Source organism: Lissotriton vulgaris, chromosome 6 (assembly GCF_964263255.1).
Source record: "Lissotriton vulgaris chromosome 6, aLisVul1.2, whole genome shotgun sequence".
In the NCBI taxonomy this organism is placed as follows: domain Eukaryota; kingdom Metazoa; phylum Chordata; class Amphibia; order Caudata; family Salamandridae; genus Lissotriton; species Lissotriton vulgaris.
The window spans coordinates 1,469,518,721-1,469,541,978 of NC_141694.1; the positions used below are offsets into that span (position 1 = coordinate 1,469,518,721).

General features: G+C 46.4%; 1 protein-coding gene across 1 annotated transcript in view; it reads left to right on the top strand.

The window, feature by feature from the left end:
• The window catches only part of RAB1A (RAB1A, member RAS oncogene family), a 153,658-nt gene extending 131,618 nt beyond the window's left edge, over positions 1 to 22,040 (top strand). The window contains exon 6 of the mRNA XM_086927595.1: positions 20,243 to 22,040. Coding sequence (XP_086783721.1) covers positions 20,243 to 20,440 — 198 coding nt within the window. The 3' untranslated portion in view covers positions 20,441 to 22,040. The remainder of the gene's footprint in view (positions 1 to 20,242) is intronic.
• The last annotated feature ends 1,218 nt before the right edge of the window (positions 22,041 to 23,258 follow it).

Here is a 23,258-nt window from a genome sequence, read left to right on the forward strand (position 1 = left end):
GGGATGGCGTTAGCAGAGGCGAGGGGATAATTTTTAGTCCTGATGAAGAAGCCTTGATGCTTCGAAACATATTGACTTGATTAGGAGGACCCAATTTCCAATGAAACTGAGGTGTACCATATCCCTTTAAAGAAAACTGTAAACTAATCCACTGCCAGCACCCCTGAAAATGTCACCCTGTTCCATACATTCGAACTGCGACCAGGACAGATCTGTACACCCACTGCCTATGTAGGACCCAGGGCTAACTTACCAACAGGAAGTTGCTTGTCATGAGTATAGGACAGATCTGCAGTACAAACTAATCTTTGGAACAGTACCCTGTTAAGGATTGTCCCCCGATTACTCCTTTGCCTACCATGCAGTCCTACTCATGGCGGTAAAACACCACAAGGTACCAACTATTAAACTAATATATACATATATCAATTCGATGCAGGAACCCAATACGGAAGGAGGCCACACGAGAACTCATGGCTTTCAAATGTAATGACATCATGCAAGCAGGCTTTCAGTAGTGAGATACACTTCACAGATAATCGCCATCACCAGACGCGTTTCGGGTTACGAACATCCCTTCCTCAGCGGCGTTAGAATGGCAAGTCAGCTCAGTTCATTGTGCACGCAATTTTTTAACAGTTCCTGCCCCGATGGGTGTGGCTCTAAGGCATTCTGGGATCTGTAGTGCCAATATGTATTACCCTTGTGGGTGCGCTGGTCTTGTCACATATAAATTTCATAAATCCACAGTGGGTTGAGGTGAACTCTCTCCTTATGCATGCACTGCTTTGTAGATGCCACTTTTGGCGTTGCTGGTACTCCCTGCAGAGCGCCAGCACTCCCGTTCTTCCTGCTGAAACAGTCTGGTATCAGCATAGACCCGTAGCAGGTGTGGGTCTTCTTCCCCAACCGAGACAGCCGTTTATATAGCAATTCGATGCAGGAACCCATATTGGCACTACAGATCCCAGAATGCCTTAGAGCCACGCCCATCAGGGCAAGAACTGTTAAAAAATTGCGTGCACAATGAACTGAGCTGACTTGCCATTCTAACGCCGCTGAGGAAGGGATGTTCGTAACCCGAAACACGTATGGCGATTATCTGTCAAGTGTATCTCACTTCTGAAAGCCTGCGTGCAAGATGTCATTAAATTTGATAGCCATGAGTTCTCTTTCAGTTTGCATGAGCAATTTCATATTCATAAAACCTTTGTAATTGAGTTGATGGCATTACAAAATAACATATATGTAGTAGGAAGTGCAGGCAGCGCAGTGAATAATTCCTTGTTGATAAAACCTTTATTGAAGGTTTTAACCAGTTGGCTGCTTAGCTTTTTCCCCTAAAATGCTAAGCCCTTTTTAGGTCTCAGCCTGCGATGATTTAATGAGATAGAGAACATCACTAGCGAGGTTATGCCCCTCCCCTCTTCTCCATTGGCTAGCCTCCTAAACTTTGGCCAGCCATTGGAGAAGAGGTCCCCGTGACGTTCTTCTTTCTCCTTGAGTCTCGTCCTTTTCAGATTGGGTTCCTTGACTTACTGCTGACGCAAAAGGTTTCTTATCTTCTTTATGGGTCCAGATGGCCCTATAAAGAAGATAAGGAACCATTTTTGTGCCAGCAGGAAGTCTGGGCGCCCAGTCTGAAAAGGACGGGGCTTACAGACAAAAGGCATGGCGAGCGCTTGTCATCACTACTCGCGAAATGCCGCTCCTCGGAGCGTTGACGGGCGGCATGGGTTAACCGCGTCCGTCTCGGAGCTCGTTCAGCCGTCCGTGCCCTTTCACACGCATAAATACAGAAAAATAAATCTGCAGTTCTGCAGCATCCACGAGCACCGCTGCCTCCCTGCCAGACAGTGCCCAGATAGGTTGCCTTGGCCCCCTCACCGCGACGGCCCCGCCAGAGCGCTGACACCGCCTCCCCCCGCCCTTCGGAGCCGGGCAGGGGTTACACTGAGTGGAGCTTTACCCAGCCCCACCCAGCCATGGCTCAGAGATGCGGCAGCTGCTGCCCTAAAGCAAAGCTGGGTCTTGGAGGCGGAACCACCTCCATAACACGGCTGCGGAAGATGAAGGAAAAAATGCACGTGCATCCCTGTCAAGAGTGCTAGGTACGGTGCATGCGGCGACCATATATCGGTACCACAACAACAAGAGGGCGGGCAGCTGTGCCCAACCCTTGCTGATTGATGTCTGGTGAATTCTGCCGCTCTGCGCCTCCCTGCTTTATGCCGCACAGCGTTGACCCTTACCAGGCTGTTATGTTTCAGTCAGACACCGGCGAGATACGAAGGTGGGCGAGCGCGAGCCGTTTGTTGAGGCTCGCGCAGCGTTACTCGCCTAGCGTCCCCATCCCAATAGCGCGTGACGCAATGTTCGCTTCCCCTCCCCCTCCCCGAGCTGACACCTGACCGCTTCCTCTCACGGTCCTGGGAGGAAGGCATTGTCTGTTCACTGCTCCGAGCTCATCCTGTTCAGCTCGTCCTACGCCACAGACACCTAGTTTCCGCTCTGAAATCTGATTTTGCAAATATGATTTGATACGTTCCGACCGGCTTGTCCGCCTCTTAATAAATGCGCGCTAGTGACATTTAGCAGCAGAACGAAACGCAGCTGTCACAGAGTGCAAGTTGGGACAGACGAAGAGAGGCTGAAAAGCTGCATTACAGGAGGCACAATAAAAAGTGTATGTATGTGCATCAAAATGAGTTTATGCCATGCTGTGAAAATAAACGTGGCTATAGGTGTAATAAGCACTGATGCACCCTTGTATGAGTGCAGTGCAAAGGTACACGCAATGTTTTAACCCTAGCATGGATTAACTTGAAAAATCCTTGCACCTTGTTTCTTATTGGATCTCGTATTCCGTGTTGCAGTGGCTTTGGTAAGAAAATACCACAACCCATCTCTTTAGTAAACGTCATTCGTTCTGGTCAAATACCTGTGTTCACAACTAATGCACATTGTATTGTATAGTCCTTGCATTTCTATAGCGTTTACTACCACTGGCATTACTCCTGTGTTCACAAGAAAAAACATTCCATGCTTTTACTCTATTTTCTTTGTAGTGGTTTAAATCAATTGGAGTTAGGTCTGGATATTAGTGGTGGGAAAGTATGAGTCCTATGTGTGGTAACAGCATGCCATAAATTATAAAGCATAAAGATCGGATCGGCCTATAATCGGGCAGTTCCTAAAGAGCTGACCTGAAATGTCAGTCTGTGTGCCTTTTTTGGCATTTGGCTATTTTAATGTCCTGTGGGCTCGTTTTACTGTTAGCTGACATCTCTATGATCCTAGACCTTAGAGTCAGCGGGCTGTCGAGGGAGCGGCAAACACCGACACTACACTAAAATGTTGGCGACTACGGTGTGCAGCGAGAATGTTATGCGCAGGTAAACCACAGATCACCAGTGCCTAGAAGCCCCCGTCTACTAGCGCTACATAAAACATCTCAAAAGAGAACTCGCAGTGGTAAATGATGACAAAACCAATAAAAAATGTTATTATGCCTTCTGATGGTTGGCAGATATGCAGTTTTTGAAAAATAGTTTTGCCCAAAAATGATATAATTCCGATAAGGCAGTATCGGCAATCTGACTCTTTCTCTATCTTGTCTTGTAAAAAAACAACATGGCAAAAGTAGGAGGGGCATCGTCAGGCAAGTGAGAGAGTGAACAGTGGCTTTTTTTGTTTAGTGATACAATACAGTGGAGGCGGTATCAGGGAACTTTAAGAGCTGATTGTGCCCAAATTTGCAGGATGGTACCTAACATTCGGCAAACTACACTACATTAGCTACTGCGTTTGAAGATGTGTCTGTGTGTGTCTGGCTCTGTGTGTGTCTGGCTCTGTGTGTGTCTGGCTCTGTGTGTGTCTGGCTCTGTGTGTGTCTGGCTCTGTGTGTGTCTGGCTCTGTGTGTGTCTGGCTCTGTGTGTGTGGCTCTGTGTGTGTGTGTGGCTCTGTGTGTGTGTGTGTGGCTCTGTGTGTGTGTGTGTGTGTGGCTCTGTGTGTGTGTGTGTGGCTCTGTGTGTGTGTGTGTGTGGCTCTGTGTGTGTGGCTCTGTGTGTGTGTGGCTCTGTGTGTGTGTGTGGCTCTGTGTGTGTGTGTGGCTCTGTGGGTGTGTGTGGCTCTGTGGGTGTGTGTGTGGCTCTGTGGGTGTGTGTGTGGCTCTGTGGGTGTGTGTGGCTCTGTGGGTGTGTGTGGCTCTGTGGGTGTGTGTGGCTCTGTGGGTGTGTGTGGCTCTGTGGGTGTGTGTGGCTCTGTGTATGTGTGTGTGGCTCTGTGTATGTGTGTGTGGCTCTGTGTATGTGTGTGTGTGGCTCTGTGTATGTGTGTGTGTGGCTCTGTGTATGTGTGTGTGTGGCTCTGTGTATGTGTGTGTGTGGCTCTGTGTGTGTGTGTGGCTCTGTGTGTGTGTGTGGCTCTGTGGGTGTGTGTGGCTCTGTGGGTGTGTGTGGCTCTGTGGGTGTGTGTGGCTCTGTGGGTGTGTGTGTGGCTCTGTGGGTGTGTGTGTGGCTCTGTGGGTGTGTGTGTGGCTCTGTGGGTGTGTGTGTGGCTCTGTGGGTGTGTGTGTGGCTCTGTGGGTGTGTGTGGCTCTGTGGGTGTGTGTGGCTCTGTGGGTGTGTGTGTGGCTCTGTGGGTGTGTGTGGCTCTGTGGGTGTGTGTGGCTCTGTGGGTGTGTGTGTGTGTGTGTGTGTGTGGGTGTGTGTGGCTCTGTGTGGGTGTGGCTCTGTGTGTGTGTGGCTCTGTGTGTGTGTGTGTGTGTGTGTGTGTGGCTCTGTGTGTGTGTGGCTCTGTGGGTGTGTGTGGCTCTGTGGGTGTGTGGGTGTGTGTGTGTGTGGGTGTGTGTGTGTGTGGCTCTGTGTGTGTGTGGCTCTGTGTGTGTGTGTGTGTGTGTGTGGCTCTGTGTGTGTGTGTGTGGCTCTGTGTGTGTGTGTGGCTCTGTGTGTGTGTGGCTCTGTGGCTCTGTGTGTGGGTGTGTGTGGCTCTGTGGGTGTGTGTGTGGCTCTGTGGGTGTGTGTGTGGCTCTGTGGGTGTGTGTGTGGCTCTGTGGGTGTGTGTGTGGCTCTGTGGGTGTGTGTGTGGCTCTGTGGGTGTGTGTGGCTCTGTGGGTGTGTGTGGCTCTGTGGGTGTGTGTGTGGCTCTGTGGGTGTGTGTGGCTCTGTGGGTGTGTGTGGCTCTGTGGGTGTGTGTGTGTGTGTGTGTGTGTGGGTGTGTGTGGCTCTGTGTGGGTGTGGCTCTGTGTGTGTGTGGCTCTGTGTGTGTGTGTGTGTGTGTGTGTGTGGCTCTGTGTGTGTGTGGCTCTGTGGGTGTGTGTGGCTCTGTGGGTGTGTGGGTGTGTGTGTGTGTGGGTGTGTGTGTGTGTGGCTCTGTGTGTGTGTGGCTCTGTGTGTGTGTGTGTGTGTGGCTCTGTGTGTGTGTGTGTGGCTCTGTGTGTGTGTGTGGCTCTGTGTGTGTGTGGCTCTGTGGCTCTGTGTGTGTGTGTGTGTGGCTCTGTGGGTGTGTGTGGCTCTGTGGGTGTGTGTGGCTCTGTGGGTGTGTGTGGCTCTGTGGGTGTGTGTGTGGCTCTGTGGGTGTGTGTGTGTGGCTCTGTGGGTGTGTGTGTGGCTCTGTGGGTGTGTGTGTGGCTCTGTGGGTGTGTGTGGCTCTGTGGGTGTGTGTGGCTCTGTGGGTGTGTGTGGCTCTGTGGGTGTGTGTGGCTCTGTGGGTGTGTGTGTGTGTGTGTGTGTGTGGGTGTGTGTGGCTCTGTGTGGGTGTGGCTCTGTGTGTGTGTGGCTCTGTGTGTGTGTGTGTGTGTGTGTGTGTGGCTCTGTGTGTGTGTGGCTCTGTGGGTGTGTGTGGCTCTGTGGGTGTGTGGGTGTGTGTGTGTGTGGGTGTGTGTGTGTGTGGCTCTGTGTGTGTGTGGCTCTGTGTGTGTGTGTGTGTGTGTGTGGCTCTGTGTGTGTGTGTGGCTCTGTGTGTGTGTGTGGCTCTGTGTGTGTGTGTGGCTCTGTGTGTGTGTGTGTGGCTCTGTGTGTGTGTGTGGCTCTGTGTGTGTGTGTGGCTCTGTGTGTGTGTGTGGCTCTGTGTGTGTGTGTGGCTCTGTGTGTGTGTGTGGCTCTGTGTGTGTGTGTGTGTGTGTGGCTGTGTGTGTGTGTGTGTGTGTGTGTGTGGCTCTGTGTGTGTGTGTGGCTCTGTGTGTGTGTGTGTGGCTCTGTGTGTGTGTGTGTGTGTGTGTGTGTGTGGCTCTGTGTGTGTGTGTGGCTCTGTGGCTGTGTGTGTGGCTCTGTGGCTGTGTGTGTGTGTGTGTGTGTGTGGCTCTGTGGCTGTGTGTGGCTCTGTGTGTGTGTGGCTCTGTGTGTGTGTGTGTGTGTGTGGCTCTGTGTGTGTGGCTCTGTGTGTGTGTGTGTGGCTCTGTGTGTGTGTGTGTGTGTGGCTCTGTGTGTGTGTGTGTGTGTGGCTCTGTGTGTGTGTGTGTGTGGCTCTGTGTGTGTGTGTGTGTGTGTGTGTGTGTGTGTGGCTGTGTGGCTCTGTGTGTGGGTGGCTGTGTGTGTGGCTGTGTGGCTCTGTGTGTGGGTGGCTGTGTGTGTGGCTGTGTGGCTCTGTGTGTGGGTGGCTGTGTGTGGCTGTGTGGCTCTGTGTGTGGGTGGCTGTGTGTGTGGCTGTGTGGCTCTGTGTGTGTGTGTGGCTCTGTCTGTGTGTGGCTGGCTGTGTGTGTGTGTGGGGCTCTGTCTGTGTGTGTGTGTGGCTCTGGCTGTGTGTGTGTGGCTGTGTGTGCGCAAATTCAATAGGATTAATACACTAGATACATGCGGTGTGAGAGATTAAGCTATTGGCATTGTAAATGACAATGCCATTTATTTATCTGTTTTCAAAAACAACACATAAAAATTTGTCATTCAAGATGCCAATAGAGCTAACTTTTGCAAAGGCGAGACCTTTGCATTGTAAATGCTTGTTTTGCTACCTGGTGTACTTCGTGCTTACACATTGTTAGATTTTTCCAACACAAGTTATCCAGACCTATTTTACCCAGCAGAATCCAAGCTTTTTATTATTTTTTTATGATGTGGCAAGCTGCGAATGTTGGGCCCTAGCTCAGCCGCCACCCAGGGAAATCTACCATATGCAGACATTGGTGAAAATTAGATGCCTGTGGTGTGACTTGTGAGGTTCTCACAAGGTTTTCTTACCCAGAAGCTCTTGCTAACCTCAAACTTTGGTTAAAAACACACATTTTCCTCCAATTTCTGTGAGTAGGTACTTGTGGTGCCTGCAGAGAACCACAAATATCCTACCACCTAAAATTCCCTTGTCTCCTGATAAAAATGGTACCTCACTTGTGTTGGTGGGCTTAGCACCTGCAACAGTAATGTGACCAAAATGCAATGTGGTGACATTTTCAAAAGGGGTAGCGGTTGCATTTGAGCCCAGGCTCAGTGGCCACCCAGGGACACCTGGAGAAGTCCAAGAAGGTGTACCTCACGTGGATCCCATGATGTTTTCTTACCCACATGCCCTGCAAAGCCCAAAATATGCCTACAACTATCCATTTTCCATGCATTTTTGTGATGTAAACTCATGAGATTCAACAAGTAACCACAGATTGTCTACCACTCAGAATCTGCACTTGGTCCTGTGCCCCTTAGGCAAAGTCAATCTTGTAGCAAATGTTTAGAGGGAGATTCAAAATGCAAATAAACTGCTTGGCGGTCCCCTCACAAGCAGCCAAAATGCTTACTAATAATAATCCCCTTCGGTTTTACTAATAAGAATGTCATAGGAAAGTAGGCAACTATAAACGGCACTACGTCAAATCACAACTCTACAAACTGTAGCTGTATCGAACAGTAAATGCAACTTTTGGAAAATAATAATCTTGAAAGAAAAGAACCATACAATGAACTATTTACTACAAAAAGATCCTTAGATACTTCTTACTTGCCACGGACAGCTAGACTGAGGATCATCTGCATCTACACTGCATAGGTCAAACACCAAACCTATTCCACTAGAAACGAACAAACAAAAATGACACACAGACTACACATTGTAGTTTTGCACAAAGCCAAACATGAATTTAAAAGCCAATAAAACATAAGCTAACTGCACGGCACCGTGAGTAGGACTGCATGGTAGGCAGAGAGTAATCGGGTTGATAATCCTTAACTGAAACTGGGGGAGTTGCCCTTGTAAGAAAAATTCCCTGGTGGCTTAGAGCTTGAATTCTTGCGCGCTGTTGTGATCCCACTCACAATTCTGCAGCCTGAATGCACTCAAGAGAAGCACTGGGGGAAATAAACGTTTTCCTTTCCCCAGTGTGCCTCTAGCCTCCTGATTTCTCTCACCCCCTAGCGAAAGTGCTTGGGGAGAGTCCTCACTAGGTGTGCTGTAAGCAAATTCTTCCAGTGCGTTTCTGACAACTAATCAGAACATCAGCTTGTTATGAGTGCGTTGACATGATCCCACCGTGGTGACAGAGGATGTGCTTCTGCTCCCATCTTCGGTGATTCATGTGGCAAAGGGGCCAGCAGGGGAGTGCCAGTGCTTCCCCTTCGGGTGGTGTTAGGATGTGTTGGACATTTCCTTAGGCATATCTACCAGGGATTCTTTAACTCCTCGGGTGCTAAAGACATGGTGGACAACTGTCTTTTTCTTCATGGGTCCTTAATAGGTTTATAGGGCCTCGACATGAGCCCCTCCATTCTTGTCCTCTACAGTTGCTTAACTGGAAGATGGTTTTCCTTATTAGGATCCCTTTTCTCCAGAGGATAAGGGAAATTCAAGCTTTATCAATTGCAGTACTGTTCATGCACGGATACAAAGATAGAGTAAACTTTAGAGCACATCCTCATTTTTTGCTAAACGTCATCTCTTTTTCATGTCAACTAGTCATTTTCAGTTTTCTTTTCCCTACCTCACAGTTGGGGACGGAAAGAGCACTGCATACCCTACCTTACAGCACTTCTAAGCAAATGTTGTAGATTTTTTTTTTTAATGGGATCTGTAGATAAATCTCATAATTGTCCTAGATGGCAAAAAATAATGGTCCAATATTGCAAAATTTGCTTAATCCAAGATCATGTTTCTTACTTACCACATTGTGAAAATTGTTTTCTGTCTTGACCCAACTTTTCCAACGGCTAATATCGGTTTAAGATGAGATTTAAAAAAAGATTCAGCATTCCAATATGAATATTCTATGTAGCATCACATTGTTTCTTTAAGTCTGCTACTGCAGCTTTCATTCCCTGCCAGTGCATCCACCCAGAATTATTTTATTCTAACACAAAGAATAGAAGTTCTCACAACCTAGAGAACTTTATCACTTACATTTGATCATGGAGGAAGTTGGCCATATTTGCAGGCAAAATACCCACTTTTAATTTGAATATATTTAAACCTAAATTTGATTTCTCATCTGGTCACAAGTAGGCTCCAAAAAGGCCAACTCCACAATTACAAGGAAGAGCGCATCCCTGTCTATGCTCGCAGTCTCTGGTCGCAGTTTATTTATGCTGGGCACAGACGTTTTTTGAAAAGGAAATTGGGGTGGGGGAGCAGCCACTGTCTTTTCAACCACGGTATTTAGAATGTAGTTTTATAGCCTGGCCCAACTATGAACACACTTTCTGGTAGCATATCACTGTGTGTGCCGTGCGGTAGCTCTACAGCATTTTGTTCTTTGGCTGAGAGCTGCAGTGAAGGGGGCGGCACAAGACATTTTATGGTCTGGTTTGGAAGTGCAGTGGTCACCCAGGCATTTGAGTATCACCAGAAAAGGGAGGGGTTTGCTCCACTCGCGTGTTGAAAGCCAGGAGTATCTCTTTTGGTTGGGCAGACGTTTTGTGCTTCCACAAAAAAGAGCTTGCCCTTCACACAGTGATGAGCCTTTTGTTTATTTATCCTGCTGCCTGAGCTTGAACGTTTAGGGGCACACATGTCATTGCAATGCTATTCAAGTGTCTTAGATAACAAGATAATTTATGGTGTTTCTCTAAAACAGCAGCACAGATGGGAAGAGGGCAGTTAACGCACATGACACTGACAGCACTGAAGCCCTGGCACCTGCGTTCAAAACACTCCTTTCATTGTAGTCCTGCTTCAATTTGCCTTTCTATCCAGTAATAACCCTGTTCGAGGAATGTGAGCTGTATATCACATGCTTTGCATACTCCTGCCATCTAGTGTTGTGTCCGGATGTTTGCAAGTTGTTTTTCTTTGAAGAAGTCTTTCCATTGACGAGGTGACGAGTCCTCCTTTCGGTGATGATGCTCATGGACATCAACTCCATTGTTAGATTTTTTTCCGCCATCTGGTTCAGACTTGTATTGCTGCGCTCCCCTACAAAACAGTTTCTTCAGGTTCTCCTCGGTGCGCAATCCACTCTACCGGCGTCTGTATTGTTTCGAACTCGTATCCCACCTCTCTGTGTATTTTGTCCGTCAAGGAAATCTTCTATCTCGATCGAAGATAAATAGGAAGGCCGTCCGGCCTAACCGCGTCAGTCCACTTCGCATTCAATGGAATGGACATCATTCAAATTCTGCCTTCTGTGCCACACCAAGTATCCGCACACCGACTCACATGCAGTGTCCAACATGTGCTTGTCTCCGCAGCATAACGAACAGGACTGCGACGTGTGCAGAACGTTCCGATCGAAGAAAACGCTCCGTGATAGTCGGGCTTGACGTTTGCAGAGTCAAAACGTTGAATACACGTCGGACATCTTTGGCGAAGGATCCGAGCACTAATTCGACGCATAAGAGGCCAAGGAAGAACACAAAGAACTTGTCTCCATTCCAGAATCGGACTCCGAGATGGATGAAGACTTGCCACAAGGTTCACTTCCTGTGAGTACCCCATGACCCAAACTCCAACTCAGCTGAAACAAAAGGCTTCCGTCTCACCTCCTCGATGTATTATAACACTAATGTACCTACAGATAATTACCCAGATCTTTACTCTGCAAAGCCTTCCCCTCCTGATGACAATGTAGGATATCTAGAATTACTTGCTAGAGCTGCAGAATATCATGGGGTACAGTTACACAAGGAATCCCTAGAGGAAGATTTCCTATTTGAAATACTCAGTAGCACACAAAGGGCTAGACACACTACCTACGCGTAAAGGTATGATGAGACATGTTGATGATATCTTTAAAGATCCAGTGTGTACTCTCATTATTACACCCAGAATTGATAATAAATATAAGCCTGCTCCCTCAGAGCCAGTCTTTATTAAAGGACAGTTACCACTTGACACCTTGATGGTCTCTAATGCCCATAAACGGGCCAATTCACAGACTACAGGGGATGCTCCCCTTCAGACAAAGTCAATGAGTAAACGAGAAGCAGCCCAAATAGGACATCATTGGTGCATTGCCAACACTCGGGCCCTGCTAGCAGATACGATAGGGAATGCTGGGACGAAATGGAGCAATGGCTACAACACCTCCCAGATGAGCACAAAGCAAAAGCCCAGGATTTAGTACAGGAGGGGAAGCTCCTTGCCAATTTATTAATTAGATGTGCTTTAGAGGCTGCTGACGCCGCAGCTAGAGAGATCAACCCTAGTGTGTTAAGGAGATCTGCATGGTTGAAGATTTCTGGTTTCAGACCCGAAGTACAACAGTCCTTTTGACAAGGAACATCTCTTCGGGTCCAAAGTAGACGAATCACTAGAAAAAAGACAGACCTGGCCAGGCTATGGGAACTCTGCAGACTCACTCTAATTGGGGCTCCTTTTGTCGCTCCTACTGTGGAGGGTCAAAAACCATGTCCCCAGACAATACTGCCGCCTCCTACAAAGGTAACAATCTATCTTCCTCTACAAGGGGCTTCTTTAGAGGAGGATACAGTGGCAACAATAAAGGCCGAGGCAGGTGTTCCACACCACGTAATCCCCTCCCCCACCCCCAACAAGCAATGATTTGCCTAAATTCCCCCACCCTCCCCCTCCCTGTCGGGGACGTCGTCTATTATTCCTCACAATTTGGCAGTCTTATCACCACATACAAATGGGTGTTAGGAATTATCCAACATGGTTATTGCCTGGAACTTACCAACCATCCTCCAAACAGTCCACCATGTTCTCGCAAAATGCCACCAGGACATTAACATCTACTTCAGTTAGAGATCCCATTTCTCCTGTCCCAAGGAGCCATAGAACCTGTGCTGTTATAACATCAAGGGACAGTACTCACTGTACTTTCTCATCCCCAAAAAGGACGGCTCTTTGAGACCTATTCTAGACCTCAGAGAACCTCTATATACTTTCAGAGCATTTCCACGTGGTGACACTTCAACAAGTGCTCCCACTTCTACAGCAGGGGGATTTTATGTCTACTCTAGACTTAAAAGACTCATATTTACACATTCCAATTCATCCCGCTCATCGCAGATGCCTCGGATTCATGATAGCAGGTTTTTACCAATTCAAAGTACTACCGTTTCGAGTCACCACTGCTCCCAGGGTATTTACCAAATGTCTGGCAACTAGTCGCAGCACATCTGAGAAGACAACACATCCATGTCTTCCCATACCTAAACGACGGACTCATCAAAGCCAGCACTTACCAAATGTGTATCAAACACACACAAGCCACTATTCACTTACTTCACCAACTACTGTTTACAGTCCATGCGTTGAAGTCTCATCTACAGCCTTCCAACACACAAACTTATCTGGGAGCCACGATAGACACTCGGAAAGCTCTAGCCTCTCCCAATACAGCCAGGATTCACAGTGTTCACTCTACTCACTCAATTTCAGCCCATCCAATCATTACCAGCAAAAGTATTCATGCAACTGCTAGGGATGATGGCTTCTTGCATTATAATTGTTCACCACACAAGACTTCACATGCGTCCCCTTCAAGAATGCTTAGCAAGTCAGTGGAACCAATCACAGGGTCAGTTGACTGATCTACTGTTGGTAGATGGCCACACCCATCGCGCTCTGCAGTGGTGGAACCCACAAAATGTATCCAAAGGGTGACCCTTTATCGACCCTGTCCCACAGACCGTGCTAACAGCAGACTCCTCGGTCACTGGTTGGGGCGCTCACCTACAAAGTCACACAATCCAAAGATTATGGAGTCTAAAGTACAAGCGCTTACATATAGATCACCTAGAGCTACTAGCAGTGTTGCTAGCGCTCAAAGCCTTTCAAACTCACATAATAGGCAAGAGTCCTAATCCGCACAGACAACATGACAGCTATGTACTATATACAAAAACAGGTGGGGGGAGCACACACTCTCCAACTGTCACACCTAGCACAAGCTATTTGGAAATTGGCCCTACATCACAAAATCTATCTCCTAGCAGAACATCTTCCAGAAATAAACAAACAAATTGCAGACCTTCTCAGCAGACCGACTGCAAATCCATGAGTGGGAACTTCATCCCAAGATTCTTCTTCCCTACTTTCAGGAATGGACACATAGACCTGTTCGCCACAGCTCAAAATGCAAAATGCCCAAGCTTCGCCTCCAGGTTCCCACACCTACTCTCCAAAGGCAATGTCCTATGGATGAACTGGTCAGGGATATTTGCCTACGCTTTTCCGCCTCTCCCATTCATTCCGCTAGTAGTTCGGAAGCTCAGACGATCATCCCTCAAACTCATAGCTCCCACATGGGCACATCAACCTTGGATCACCACCCTGCTGGAGCTCTCAGTACTTGCATACCAAAAGCTTCACCTCAACTCCAGTCTCCTCACTCAGGGCCATGGAGAAATCCTGCATCCAAATCCCAAGGAACTCAATCTAGCGATTTGGCTTCTGAAGTAAGTTTGGTTATTTACAATTATCATCAGACCGTATGAATATCCGAAAAGAGGCTAGGAAACCTACTACTAGGGCATGTTATGCAGCAAAGTGGAAACTACTTGTTATATACTGTAACAATGTCAATTTCCTTGATGTGTCCGTGCAAAACATCATCTGTTATCTCTTACCTTTACAGCAATCTGGATTAGCCTACACATCCATTCAATTGCCTTTAGCAGCAGGAGCTACATACTTACAAAACAAACAACAATTATCTCTATTCAGAGTACCAGTGATTAAAGCCTTTATGGAAGGACTAAAGAGTAATACCACCAAGAGCTCCACCTCCACCAGTATGGAACTTGAACATAGTCCTTACAAGGCTAATGGGTCCACCTTTTGAACCAATGCACAAGTGTTAACTACAATTTCTCTCATGGAAGGTTGCTTTTCTTATTGCAATCACTTCCTCAGGAGAGTTGGTGAACTCCAGGCACTAACTATACAAGAGCCTTTCTTTCAACTTCACAAAGACAGTGGTTCTTCGCTCCAATCCCAACGTTCTTTCTAAAGTGGTTTCTGCTTTTCACATCAATCTGTTGAGTAACCAGTGTACTTTCCTCAACCTGATTCTGTGGCAGAACGAGCTCAACGCACACTAGATGTTAGAAGAGCTCTAATATATTATGTGGAAATGGAGATTTTTGTAAGACAAAACCGCTCTTTGTTGCTTTTTCGCCACCACACAAAGGCAATTCTATTCTGAATCTGGCATTGCAAGATGGATTGTGAAATTTATCCAAACCTGTTATGTGAAAGCGAAAATAACCTAGACAGTATTCCCTAGAGCAAATTCCACCCACAAATATGGGTTACTATGGCCTTCTTAGGGAATATTACTCCAGCTGACATCTGTAAGGCAGCAACACGGCCTACACAGCACACATTCACCAAATACTATTGTGTCGATGTGTTAGCGAGGCAACAAGACAGGCAGTACTTAAAACACTTTTTCAAGCAACTGCAACGTCTACAGGGGGGCCACCGCTTTGGAAGTTTACTGCTGTATAGTCTATGCAAAGCATGTGATCTACAGCTCTCATGCCTAGAACGGATAATGTTACTTACCCAGAAAGCATCTGTTCTTTTACGTAGAGCTGTAGATTTACATGCACCCACCCGCCTCCCTGGGTACCTACACTTGTTGCAGTTTTTCTTACTTTACATACATATGCATGGACATCTCTATTCTACCTTTACTAACTCCATTCTCACCCTCTGTGGGAAAACAATCTAGCAATGGAGTCGATGCCCATGCGCACTATCACCGAAAGGAGGAGTCTCCTACCTTGTGACTGGAAAGATTTCTTCGAAGAAAAACAACTTGCAAACATCCGGACCCACAATTAGATGGCAGGAGTATGCAAATCTGAAGCTCTCCATGCCAAGGACAGATGCTTACTGGGTAAGTAACATTAGCCTTCAGTGTCTTGGATCCCGCAGGTGACCTTTTGGTGGTTGGCTCTGAGCTTCCCTTCTAAAGCCCTTGACTGTGGACTACACTAGAATGAAAATCCGTTTCTATTTCTTTATTCATGCTTAATTACGTCAATGCATTGCATGGTTAACACATGTAAACATTAAAATATCAGTGCACTATCAAATTGTTGTAAAGGTGCATTAGAAGAAAAAAGTTGGCACAAAGGTTATTGAAGTTATAGCCACAAATAATGCATGGTATCCATTAATTGATTGAATTGAAATTGATACCTGCTTTTAGTAGTATTCTGGTTCATCTTAGACTATGGAACGGCCTTGAAAGCCACTGAAGTTTCCAATCCTCCTACACAAGTGACCTTTTATCCTGCTCAGATTTGATCCCTCAGCATAAAAAAAAGCAGTGCTAACACTAGAATGTACTATAACCTTTTGGATTGTCCTTAATGTGTTCTATTTTGTCTAAGTTTTGTGGTGACACCTGTGTACACCATGTATCTGATAGAGAAATCTAGCTGCAGAATCCTTAACTTAGAATATCCCCAGACTTAAACTGCGTGCCAGGGGACAGCGCCACACGACCCCATGCTGACGTCGTCCTCATTCGTGACGTCCGAGAGGTCATTTATGTCCCTCCTGGTGTGCTGACGACAGTTTCCAACGCGGATCCGAAGTGAGCTCCTCTAGCCTGCTTTCAGGCCGCATTTTCAACGCTTCGCGTCAGGAACAGTGTGAGATGCCTTAAGAATTCAAATCTGGTCATTCTTGTTCGCAGCAGATGTCCGCCACGGACCCGCATCTTCTTTGTATGTGGTGCCTGGGCGAGCACCATGACTCCACGGACTGTAAAGCATGCCAACGCCTGAAACCGAAGTCTCGGCGGGCATGTCCCAGTTGGAGTCATTTCGCCCCCAGCCTCGCTGTCGACCGCAGGTCACTCTACTGTTCGGTTCCGCCGTCGATCGCCCTCTGGGTTCCGGGACAGTCGTTCTCCACTTGGTTAGTTGAGGTTCTTGTCGCCCAGGTCATCTCAGGGGCTCTAGTTCGGGAACTTTCCAGACGTACGCTCCCAACTATTGTCCCCCCTCTATCCGCCCTTTCCGGGTGTGGGGGCGACTTGGGCCCAAATGAAGGCCTATGTTACGGCCTTGCAGGCCTCCCTTGAGTCCTCTCCCGTTCCTGGGGCGTCCTCTGAACCTCCGCCTCTTGTGGGGTCTCTGGACTCGACGGTGGGTTCGACCCCGGCGCCTATTGAGCCCTTGCCTCCCAGGAACGTCGGAGATGTGGTGTCGTTAGGGCGCGGCCCAGCTCGGTCTGGCTCCACCTGGGGTTGTTAGGGCGTGGCCCTCCTGGGTTCCCCTCTTCGTCCCACGGTGCCTCTGCCGCGCTGAATAGCCCCGCGAGGCTCCCTGTGGCGCTGCAGGTGGTTGCTTGTGCTCATAGCTCTGACTTGAGCACACTGTCTTCTGGGCAGGTGGCCGCCTGTCCGGAGCTGGAGGCTTGCCTCCTCGGCACCACCTGTGCTCCTTTCTTCGGAATCGTAGCCCGCTTTGGATGAGGCGGGCCGGTGCCGTAATGGCGCCGAAAGATTGCCTCGCCGGCCCCAGCGACCTCTTCAGAGGGGGGACTTAATATAGTTTGGCCGATTCGGTGTCTGGCGAAGCACAATCTGTGCCAACACATGTCGTTTCGACGCCAGGTTCTGGATTCTTCTATACAGGACTCTGGAGAGGGTTTGAGCCGCTCTCCCGTCCGGCCTCGCTAGTGCTACCAGTGCCCCCCCCCCCTTGGAATTTGTGGAACCTCCTCAGGAGCTCCCTGATCTGGCAGGCTGTTCGCCTCCCCAGGAGCCTCGTCCGGATCCTCGTTCTTCCATGGGGCTCCCTTCCGTGGGGCATTGGGCGCACCCTCGGTGTCTTAGGAGGGTCAGCCTACAACCCTCCCCCACTAATGAGCTGTTTTCCCCTCCATGGAGGGCTACCGAGGCTGGTGCAGCTTTTTTTGAGAGTGGTCTCTTGGGCCACCCGCATTTTGAAAATGCAAACCCCCTTGTCGGTGGATCCCTTGCTGGAGGTCCTCCACCGTGGGTCCAGCAATGTGGAGTCGCTTTTGCCTTTTGAGGCATCCCTTTATGATGCCCTCTTGGGTACCTTGTCCGACCTGCTTCAGGAGATCCGGTGGCACGTTCAGTTCTGCACTGTCACAGCCAGATCCACATGATCCGGTCTGTCTTTTTGTGCACCCTGATGCGCAAGGGTTTGCCTTGCAGACTGCCTTTCTGTCTCTACCCCCTCTAACGCTTCCTCCCTCTCGGAAGTCCAGGTGGCTTGAATCTATTAGTGCAGCCCTTCGGTCTTTAAATACCATGTGTGTTTTGTCTTGGGCAACTTCTGCCCTGTGGGACTCTGCAGAGTCTTTGCTTACTGCCACCTCCGAAGGTGCTCGCGCTGATCTTCATTCCATTCGGAATAACCGCGACATGGCCAAATTTACAATCCGTTCAGCCTTAGACACTGCGGATTCTTTGGGCCGAGTCATGGCGAGTTCTGTTGCCTTATGACGTCATGCTTAGTTGAGAGACAGTGTCTTCCCTGAAAATATCCGGGAACGTCTGGTTGATTTACCCTTTGATGGGGTTTTGCTATTTGATGCTCACACAAGAATCGGCGGTTCACAGGCTGCTGGTGGTCTTTCGTCCTCCTACTTAGGTCCCTTTAGGCCTGGCTTCTGTGGTACCTACTCCTTTTCGCATCAGTTAGATGCGTTCTGTGTTTAACATAGGCAGTGAGCCTTACATGTGCTCTGTGTTTCACATGATCAGTGAGCTTTACATTCTCCTTTTATGTGGTCAAGGGTGTTTACACTTTTATTAGCATCTCTTAGATGTATTTTGAATTCAGTTGCCTGTTGGCCTTTGGGGCCGTGTTTCACAGGTTGCTGTGTCCTCTGCTTGTGGCTTTCAGCCGGGTAACTTCATTACGGGCCGGAACTCTGTTAATGGGTTCAGTTTGTTCCTGCATTCTTTTTGACCTGGCTTTTGCCCAAAGAGGTGTCCCCCGTTGTCTGGGGTATACATACATGTGGGGTACTTGTACGCTATTATATAGCCTTGTTTCACTCACCTGGTGATATTGTGGGCTCCAGGCACCTATTGAATGTCCATTGTACGGTGTTCTATGTTTTTCATTAAGGCCACCTGCTTTTGCCATGGTTATCCGTCTCTTTAGAGGTTTCATGGTCTTCTCTTCGTAAAACCTGCTCTAAAATGTGCTGGGTATGGTCCGACATATACATTTTGTCTACATGCCAGTTGCCTTGGTTTCCTCTTCCTACCTTGCCACTTGTCATAATTGCACAGTTAAGACCAATATCTCCATGAGTGGGGGAGCCCTTTTCAGGTGATTGTAAGTTCCCATAGGGTCCTCCTTGCTTCTACTTCCTGGGGTGATTTTCCAATTGTCATATGCCCCTTTTTTGGTGTTCGACACTATCCATGTCTTTTGAAGTGTTTGTCTTGGATGTAAGGATCCTTCAGCCTTTAGTTCACTTAGCGTTTTTTGGCCTCTCCCTTAGGAGTGGCCTATTCTCGTTGGAGCAACGCCTGTGGGACAGTTTTTCTGATGACAGTGGTCTTTAAAAATCTCTCTATCTACCTCTACCGTCGGATTGTTCTGCCGCAGTTTTTACCCTTTCTCCAACACCTTGTTGACGGATCGCATACCCTGGGGGCTTTCTGTTGTCCTGTCACAGACCGGCCCTCTTTTTGGGGTATGGCTATGGTATCTATTCTAAGTTGAGGAATCTGCAGCTAGATGTCTCTATTAGATGTACGAGTTACTTACCTTTGGTAACGAGGTATCTGGTAGAGACATTGTCTAGCCCCAGATTCCTTAACGCCCATCCAGCCTCCTCGTTCTGCGAGGACCTTTCTGGTGGTGGTCTCCACTGGCAACTTCAGTTGCCATTGGGGTTTATCGTCAGGGGGTTGCACTCACCTGGGTGCTTTTAAATATACCGTTAACCTCTGCTGAGAGACTTCTTTTCTGCTTTATGGTAGCTTTGATTCACTTGAAGGTTTATTTTCCTCTTCTATTCCCTTCCCTTCAGTCTGCGCTACTGCCTCGTGGTCCTGGTCTCCTCGTGGTCATCCTCTTTGAGGGTCGGTTGTGCTCTTTTCCCTTCCTCTGTTTTTACAGGGAACAGGCAGGCTTTCTCTTTCTATCCTAAAGTGGACTGTTATTTTTGTGTTCCATTCTTACTGGACGGCACAGATCCACATGGCACGATTTCTGTTTGTTGTATGTCCTTCCCTTGTTGTACTCTGGGAGGGGGCCCCACTTAACCTGCGGGGCTCTTTCTCAAAGCCTCCACTTATTTGTGTAGGCGGTGTCTATTCGGTCTTTAGGATGGTGTCTCCCACCATCCCCCTTCTTTATTCACAGAATTTTCATTCCTCGCACACTGTTCCCACACTTCAGTTTTTAGTTGGTGGCTCTGCATTGTGCAGTGGAAAAGTTTCTCTGAAGAAAACTGACGTCAGAGCGCCGGGAGGGATTTATATGACTTCACTGATGTCAGTACGAGGACGACGTCAGGGCGGGGTTGTGTGGCGTCATCCCCCGGCGCGCAGAGGTGCTGCTGCAAAAAAAAAATCCGGATCCAGTCTCTCACTTGGGGATATTCTAAGTTAAGGAATCTGTGGCTGCACCTCTCTACCAGATGCCTTGTTACCGAAGGTAAGTAACTCTTACAAATTGCCACTGACCACTGATTGACCTAGGACCTGGAGATAAAGCTTAGCTGATCTTGGCCAGTTCCTCAGGACAAAACTAAAAACTTATCTGTAAAATTGTTACTACTACATTTTAAGAACATTAGTTATCTTTCATCCCTGTGTTTTTCTGGTGATTGGTTGATAAAAAAATCACTGCATTCCTTAACATATTTTTGTTTATTGAGTAATTGAGACCTCCTTTTTAATTTTAGGAATTCGCAGACTCCCTTGGAATTCCATTTTTGGAAACCAGTGCAAAAAATGCCACAAATGTCGAACAGGCTTTCATGACTATGGCAGCTGAGATTAAAAAGCGAATGGGCCCTGGAGCAACATCTGGTGGGGCCGAAAAGTCCAATGTCAAAATTCAGAGCACTCCGGTCAAGCAGTCCAGTGGAGGTTGCTGCTAAAACCTGCCTCCTCGTTTTCATCACATCAGTGAATTTGCAATCTGATCCTAAGTGACAAAACAAAATTGCCTGAATTGTACTGTATGTAGCCGCACTACGACAGATTCTTACTGTCTCCCCAAGGGTCAGCGATTGGGAATAGTCGTTGCTGACTTTTTTTTTATTCCCTGACTCAAGACCGCTAACTTCATTTTCAGAACAGTTTTAAACCTTTGTGTGTGTGTTTGTACTGGTTTATAAATGTGTTTATTCTTCATTGCTTTACGTATATCAAACTGTCTCCTGTGGTTGGTTAGAAAATAATTTTGTTTCAATGTTCCTGTTGGCATGTTTAGATGTCTGGTTTAGTCTTCTGAAGATGAAGTTCAGCAATTTTGTATCCAACAGCACAACAGTGTCTGTCACTTTCCATGCATAAATAAAAGTTTAGTGAGCTGTTCTATGTAACATCTGATTTGCTAGTTCTTTCTTGTAGAGTTATTAATGGAGGATTACGCTGTCTGATTAATATTTTCTTCATACTCTGCATATAATTTGTGGCTGCAGGATATTGTAATTTGTTGCCCAATATGTAACAAACTGAAGAAATGTTTAATAAATATTGTACTTATTGGAAGTAATATCTAACTGTATGGTAAAGTAGTGTTGTCTCGTAGTTAGGAAGAAAATACATTTTTATATTTCCTACTGAATTTGAGTTACCTTGTATCAATAATGTACATTGGACAAACATAATTGATTTTCCAAACCAAGTCTATTGCCTTTGTTCTTCTTATCATGATATATACAGTAATGTGTACCTAATGTTTTTGAATTTAACAATTGCTTCAGGTATAGAAGTTAATACTGCATATGCTTTGATATTGGTTGGGAATAGGCAAGTTAATTGAAAATACAAGGACATCTCAAAAGTAAAATGCTTTATGCTGAATGTACAGGATCTTCTCCCGACTTTCAGAGGCCATTTGATATGGCTGTTTTATAGCTTTCCTTACTTTTTCCACAAAGTCTACAGCCAAGGTGAAAAACAGTTATTTTTCTTTTCATGAGCTCAGGCGTCAGTGATTTCTTTTGTTGCCTATCTACTTTTTGTATTGCTAAATCTTCGGATCCTTTAGCACTTTTAATTTTATTAAATAAGTTAATATCAACATTTGTAATTTTTCAGTTCATAGCAAAGATTTTAACTGGAAACATTCCGTTCTGTTTTAAGACCTTGAATTTTTGAAAATACTACAGGATAAACATAGGAGTACTGCAAATATATCAAATTATGTTGCAGACAGTGTGGCGAAAGTATGGGTTTAAAGATGAATATGAAATCTGAATTTGACCAAAACAAGATGCCAAAATGAAACGTTTTTGTGCTCGAAGTAGAAGTGATTAAAGTGAAACTTCATATTTAAGAACAATGCTTAGAAATACTAGGAGTCTAGAAGTTGTTTAAATTACTTTATCGGCTGTCATGCATTTCACTTATGTGCCCAAAAGGTTTATGCTGGTACAGGCATAGATATTTAAACAGTACACGTTTATTCATTCAGCACTTTTCATCTATGAATCATTTTGTGGCCAAATAACACATTTTATTATTGACTAATAACTGTGTGCTTATTTTATTTAACATAATCGAACGGAGTTTGCCAATATTGCAGGTTGCATATATGCTGTGTAGAATTATTGTGGTGTTTTGGAGACGACGTTATCCTTCCTTCCTTGTGCACAACTGGCTTTAGGCTAAAACTTAGATGTGCCTTTTTTGCAGGTTTGTCCGTCCAATGTCAGTATGTGTACTAGAACTTAAAGGACGCAGCTACTTGTACGACTCCTCTCTCATACGTTTCTGGTGATATTCAGAGAACTCACGTACTAGGATCTATTTTTTCTCTGTAGGCAACTTTGCCATTGTTCAGCCAAATTGGTTGAAGACTTGAAAATCTGCAGCCCATGTGTCCCATAACACTGCTCTTAGGCAGTTTTTGCCATCTAGTGCTAAATATCCCAAATTAATAAATACTGTTTCCATGGGCTCCCCATAGCCTTTGCACAATGTCTCTCCCTTGCTCTTTTATGACTCTGGAAAATAATTTTGTGGAATTACAGTATTTCTTGTTAAATAAAACACCCTACTTAAAAAAAAAAAAAACCTTTTGAAAAACTTAATGTAGGTGCCTATTTTGTTTATAATTTCTTATAAATAATGTGGCTTAAAACTACAGGCAATTTTAACATATATAAATATGTTTGAGGTTGAAGTAATTCCACTTGAATCCAATGAAACACGCTGGCACCCGTTGAAATCCTTATTTATTATTCATAGATATGTAGAGTGTAATAAGAGATTTAAACCATTGTTCAATGGGTGGAGTGGTCATGATTCCCCTCGCTCAACAATGGCTGTGAATATGCAGTGTGTGGGGGGCAGTAAACGCATTCCAGTTTTGTTCTGCTGTGGTACTCTGGAATTTAATATTTTGCATGGTAACAAATGTGCAGTGCTTTTTTTTTTTATATATTAATTAGTCCAGTTACTCTAAATGTGTTTACCAAATTGTATTGAAACTGCAGCTGACTATACTTTTAGCACCTCAATCACAGTGTCCACCAAACGTTAATGTCCTGTGCCAATAGCCTCCGAGACTTGCTGCAGTTTAAACCCACTGGTAATCCAGAGACACAAGTTGAAGATGAATGGATACAGCACCAGGGATGAAGTCACACTAACCCATAGGATATTTTCAAGTCTCTTTTATTCTTCTTTGTGTTAAAACAACAGGACAACAGCCACCGCGTTTCGTTCCATATATAGGAACTTCAA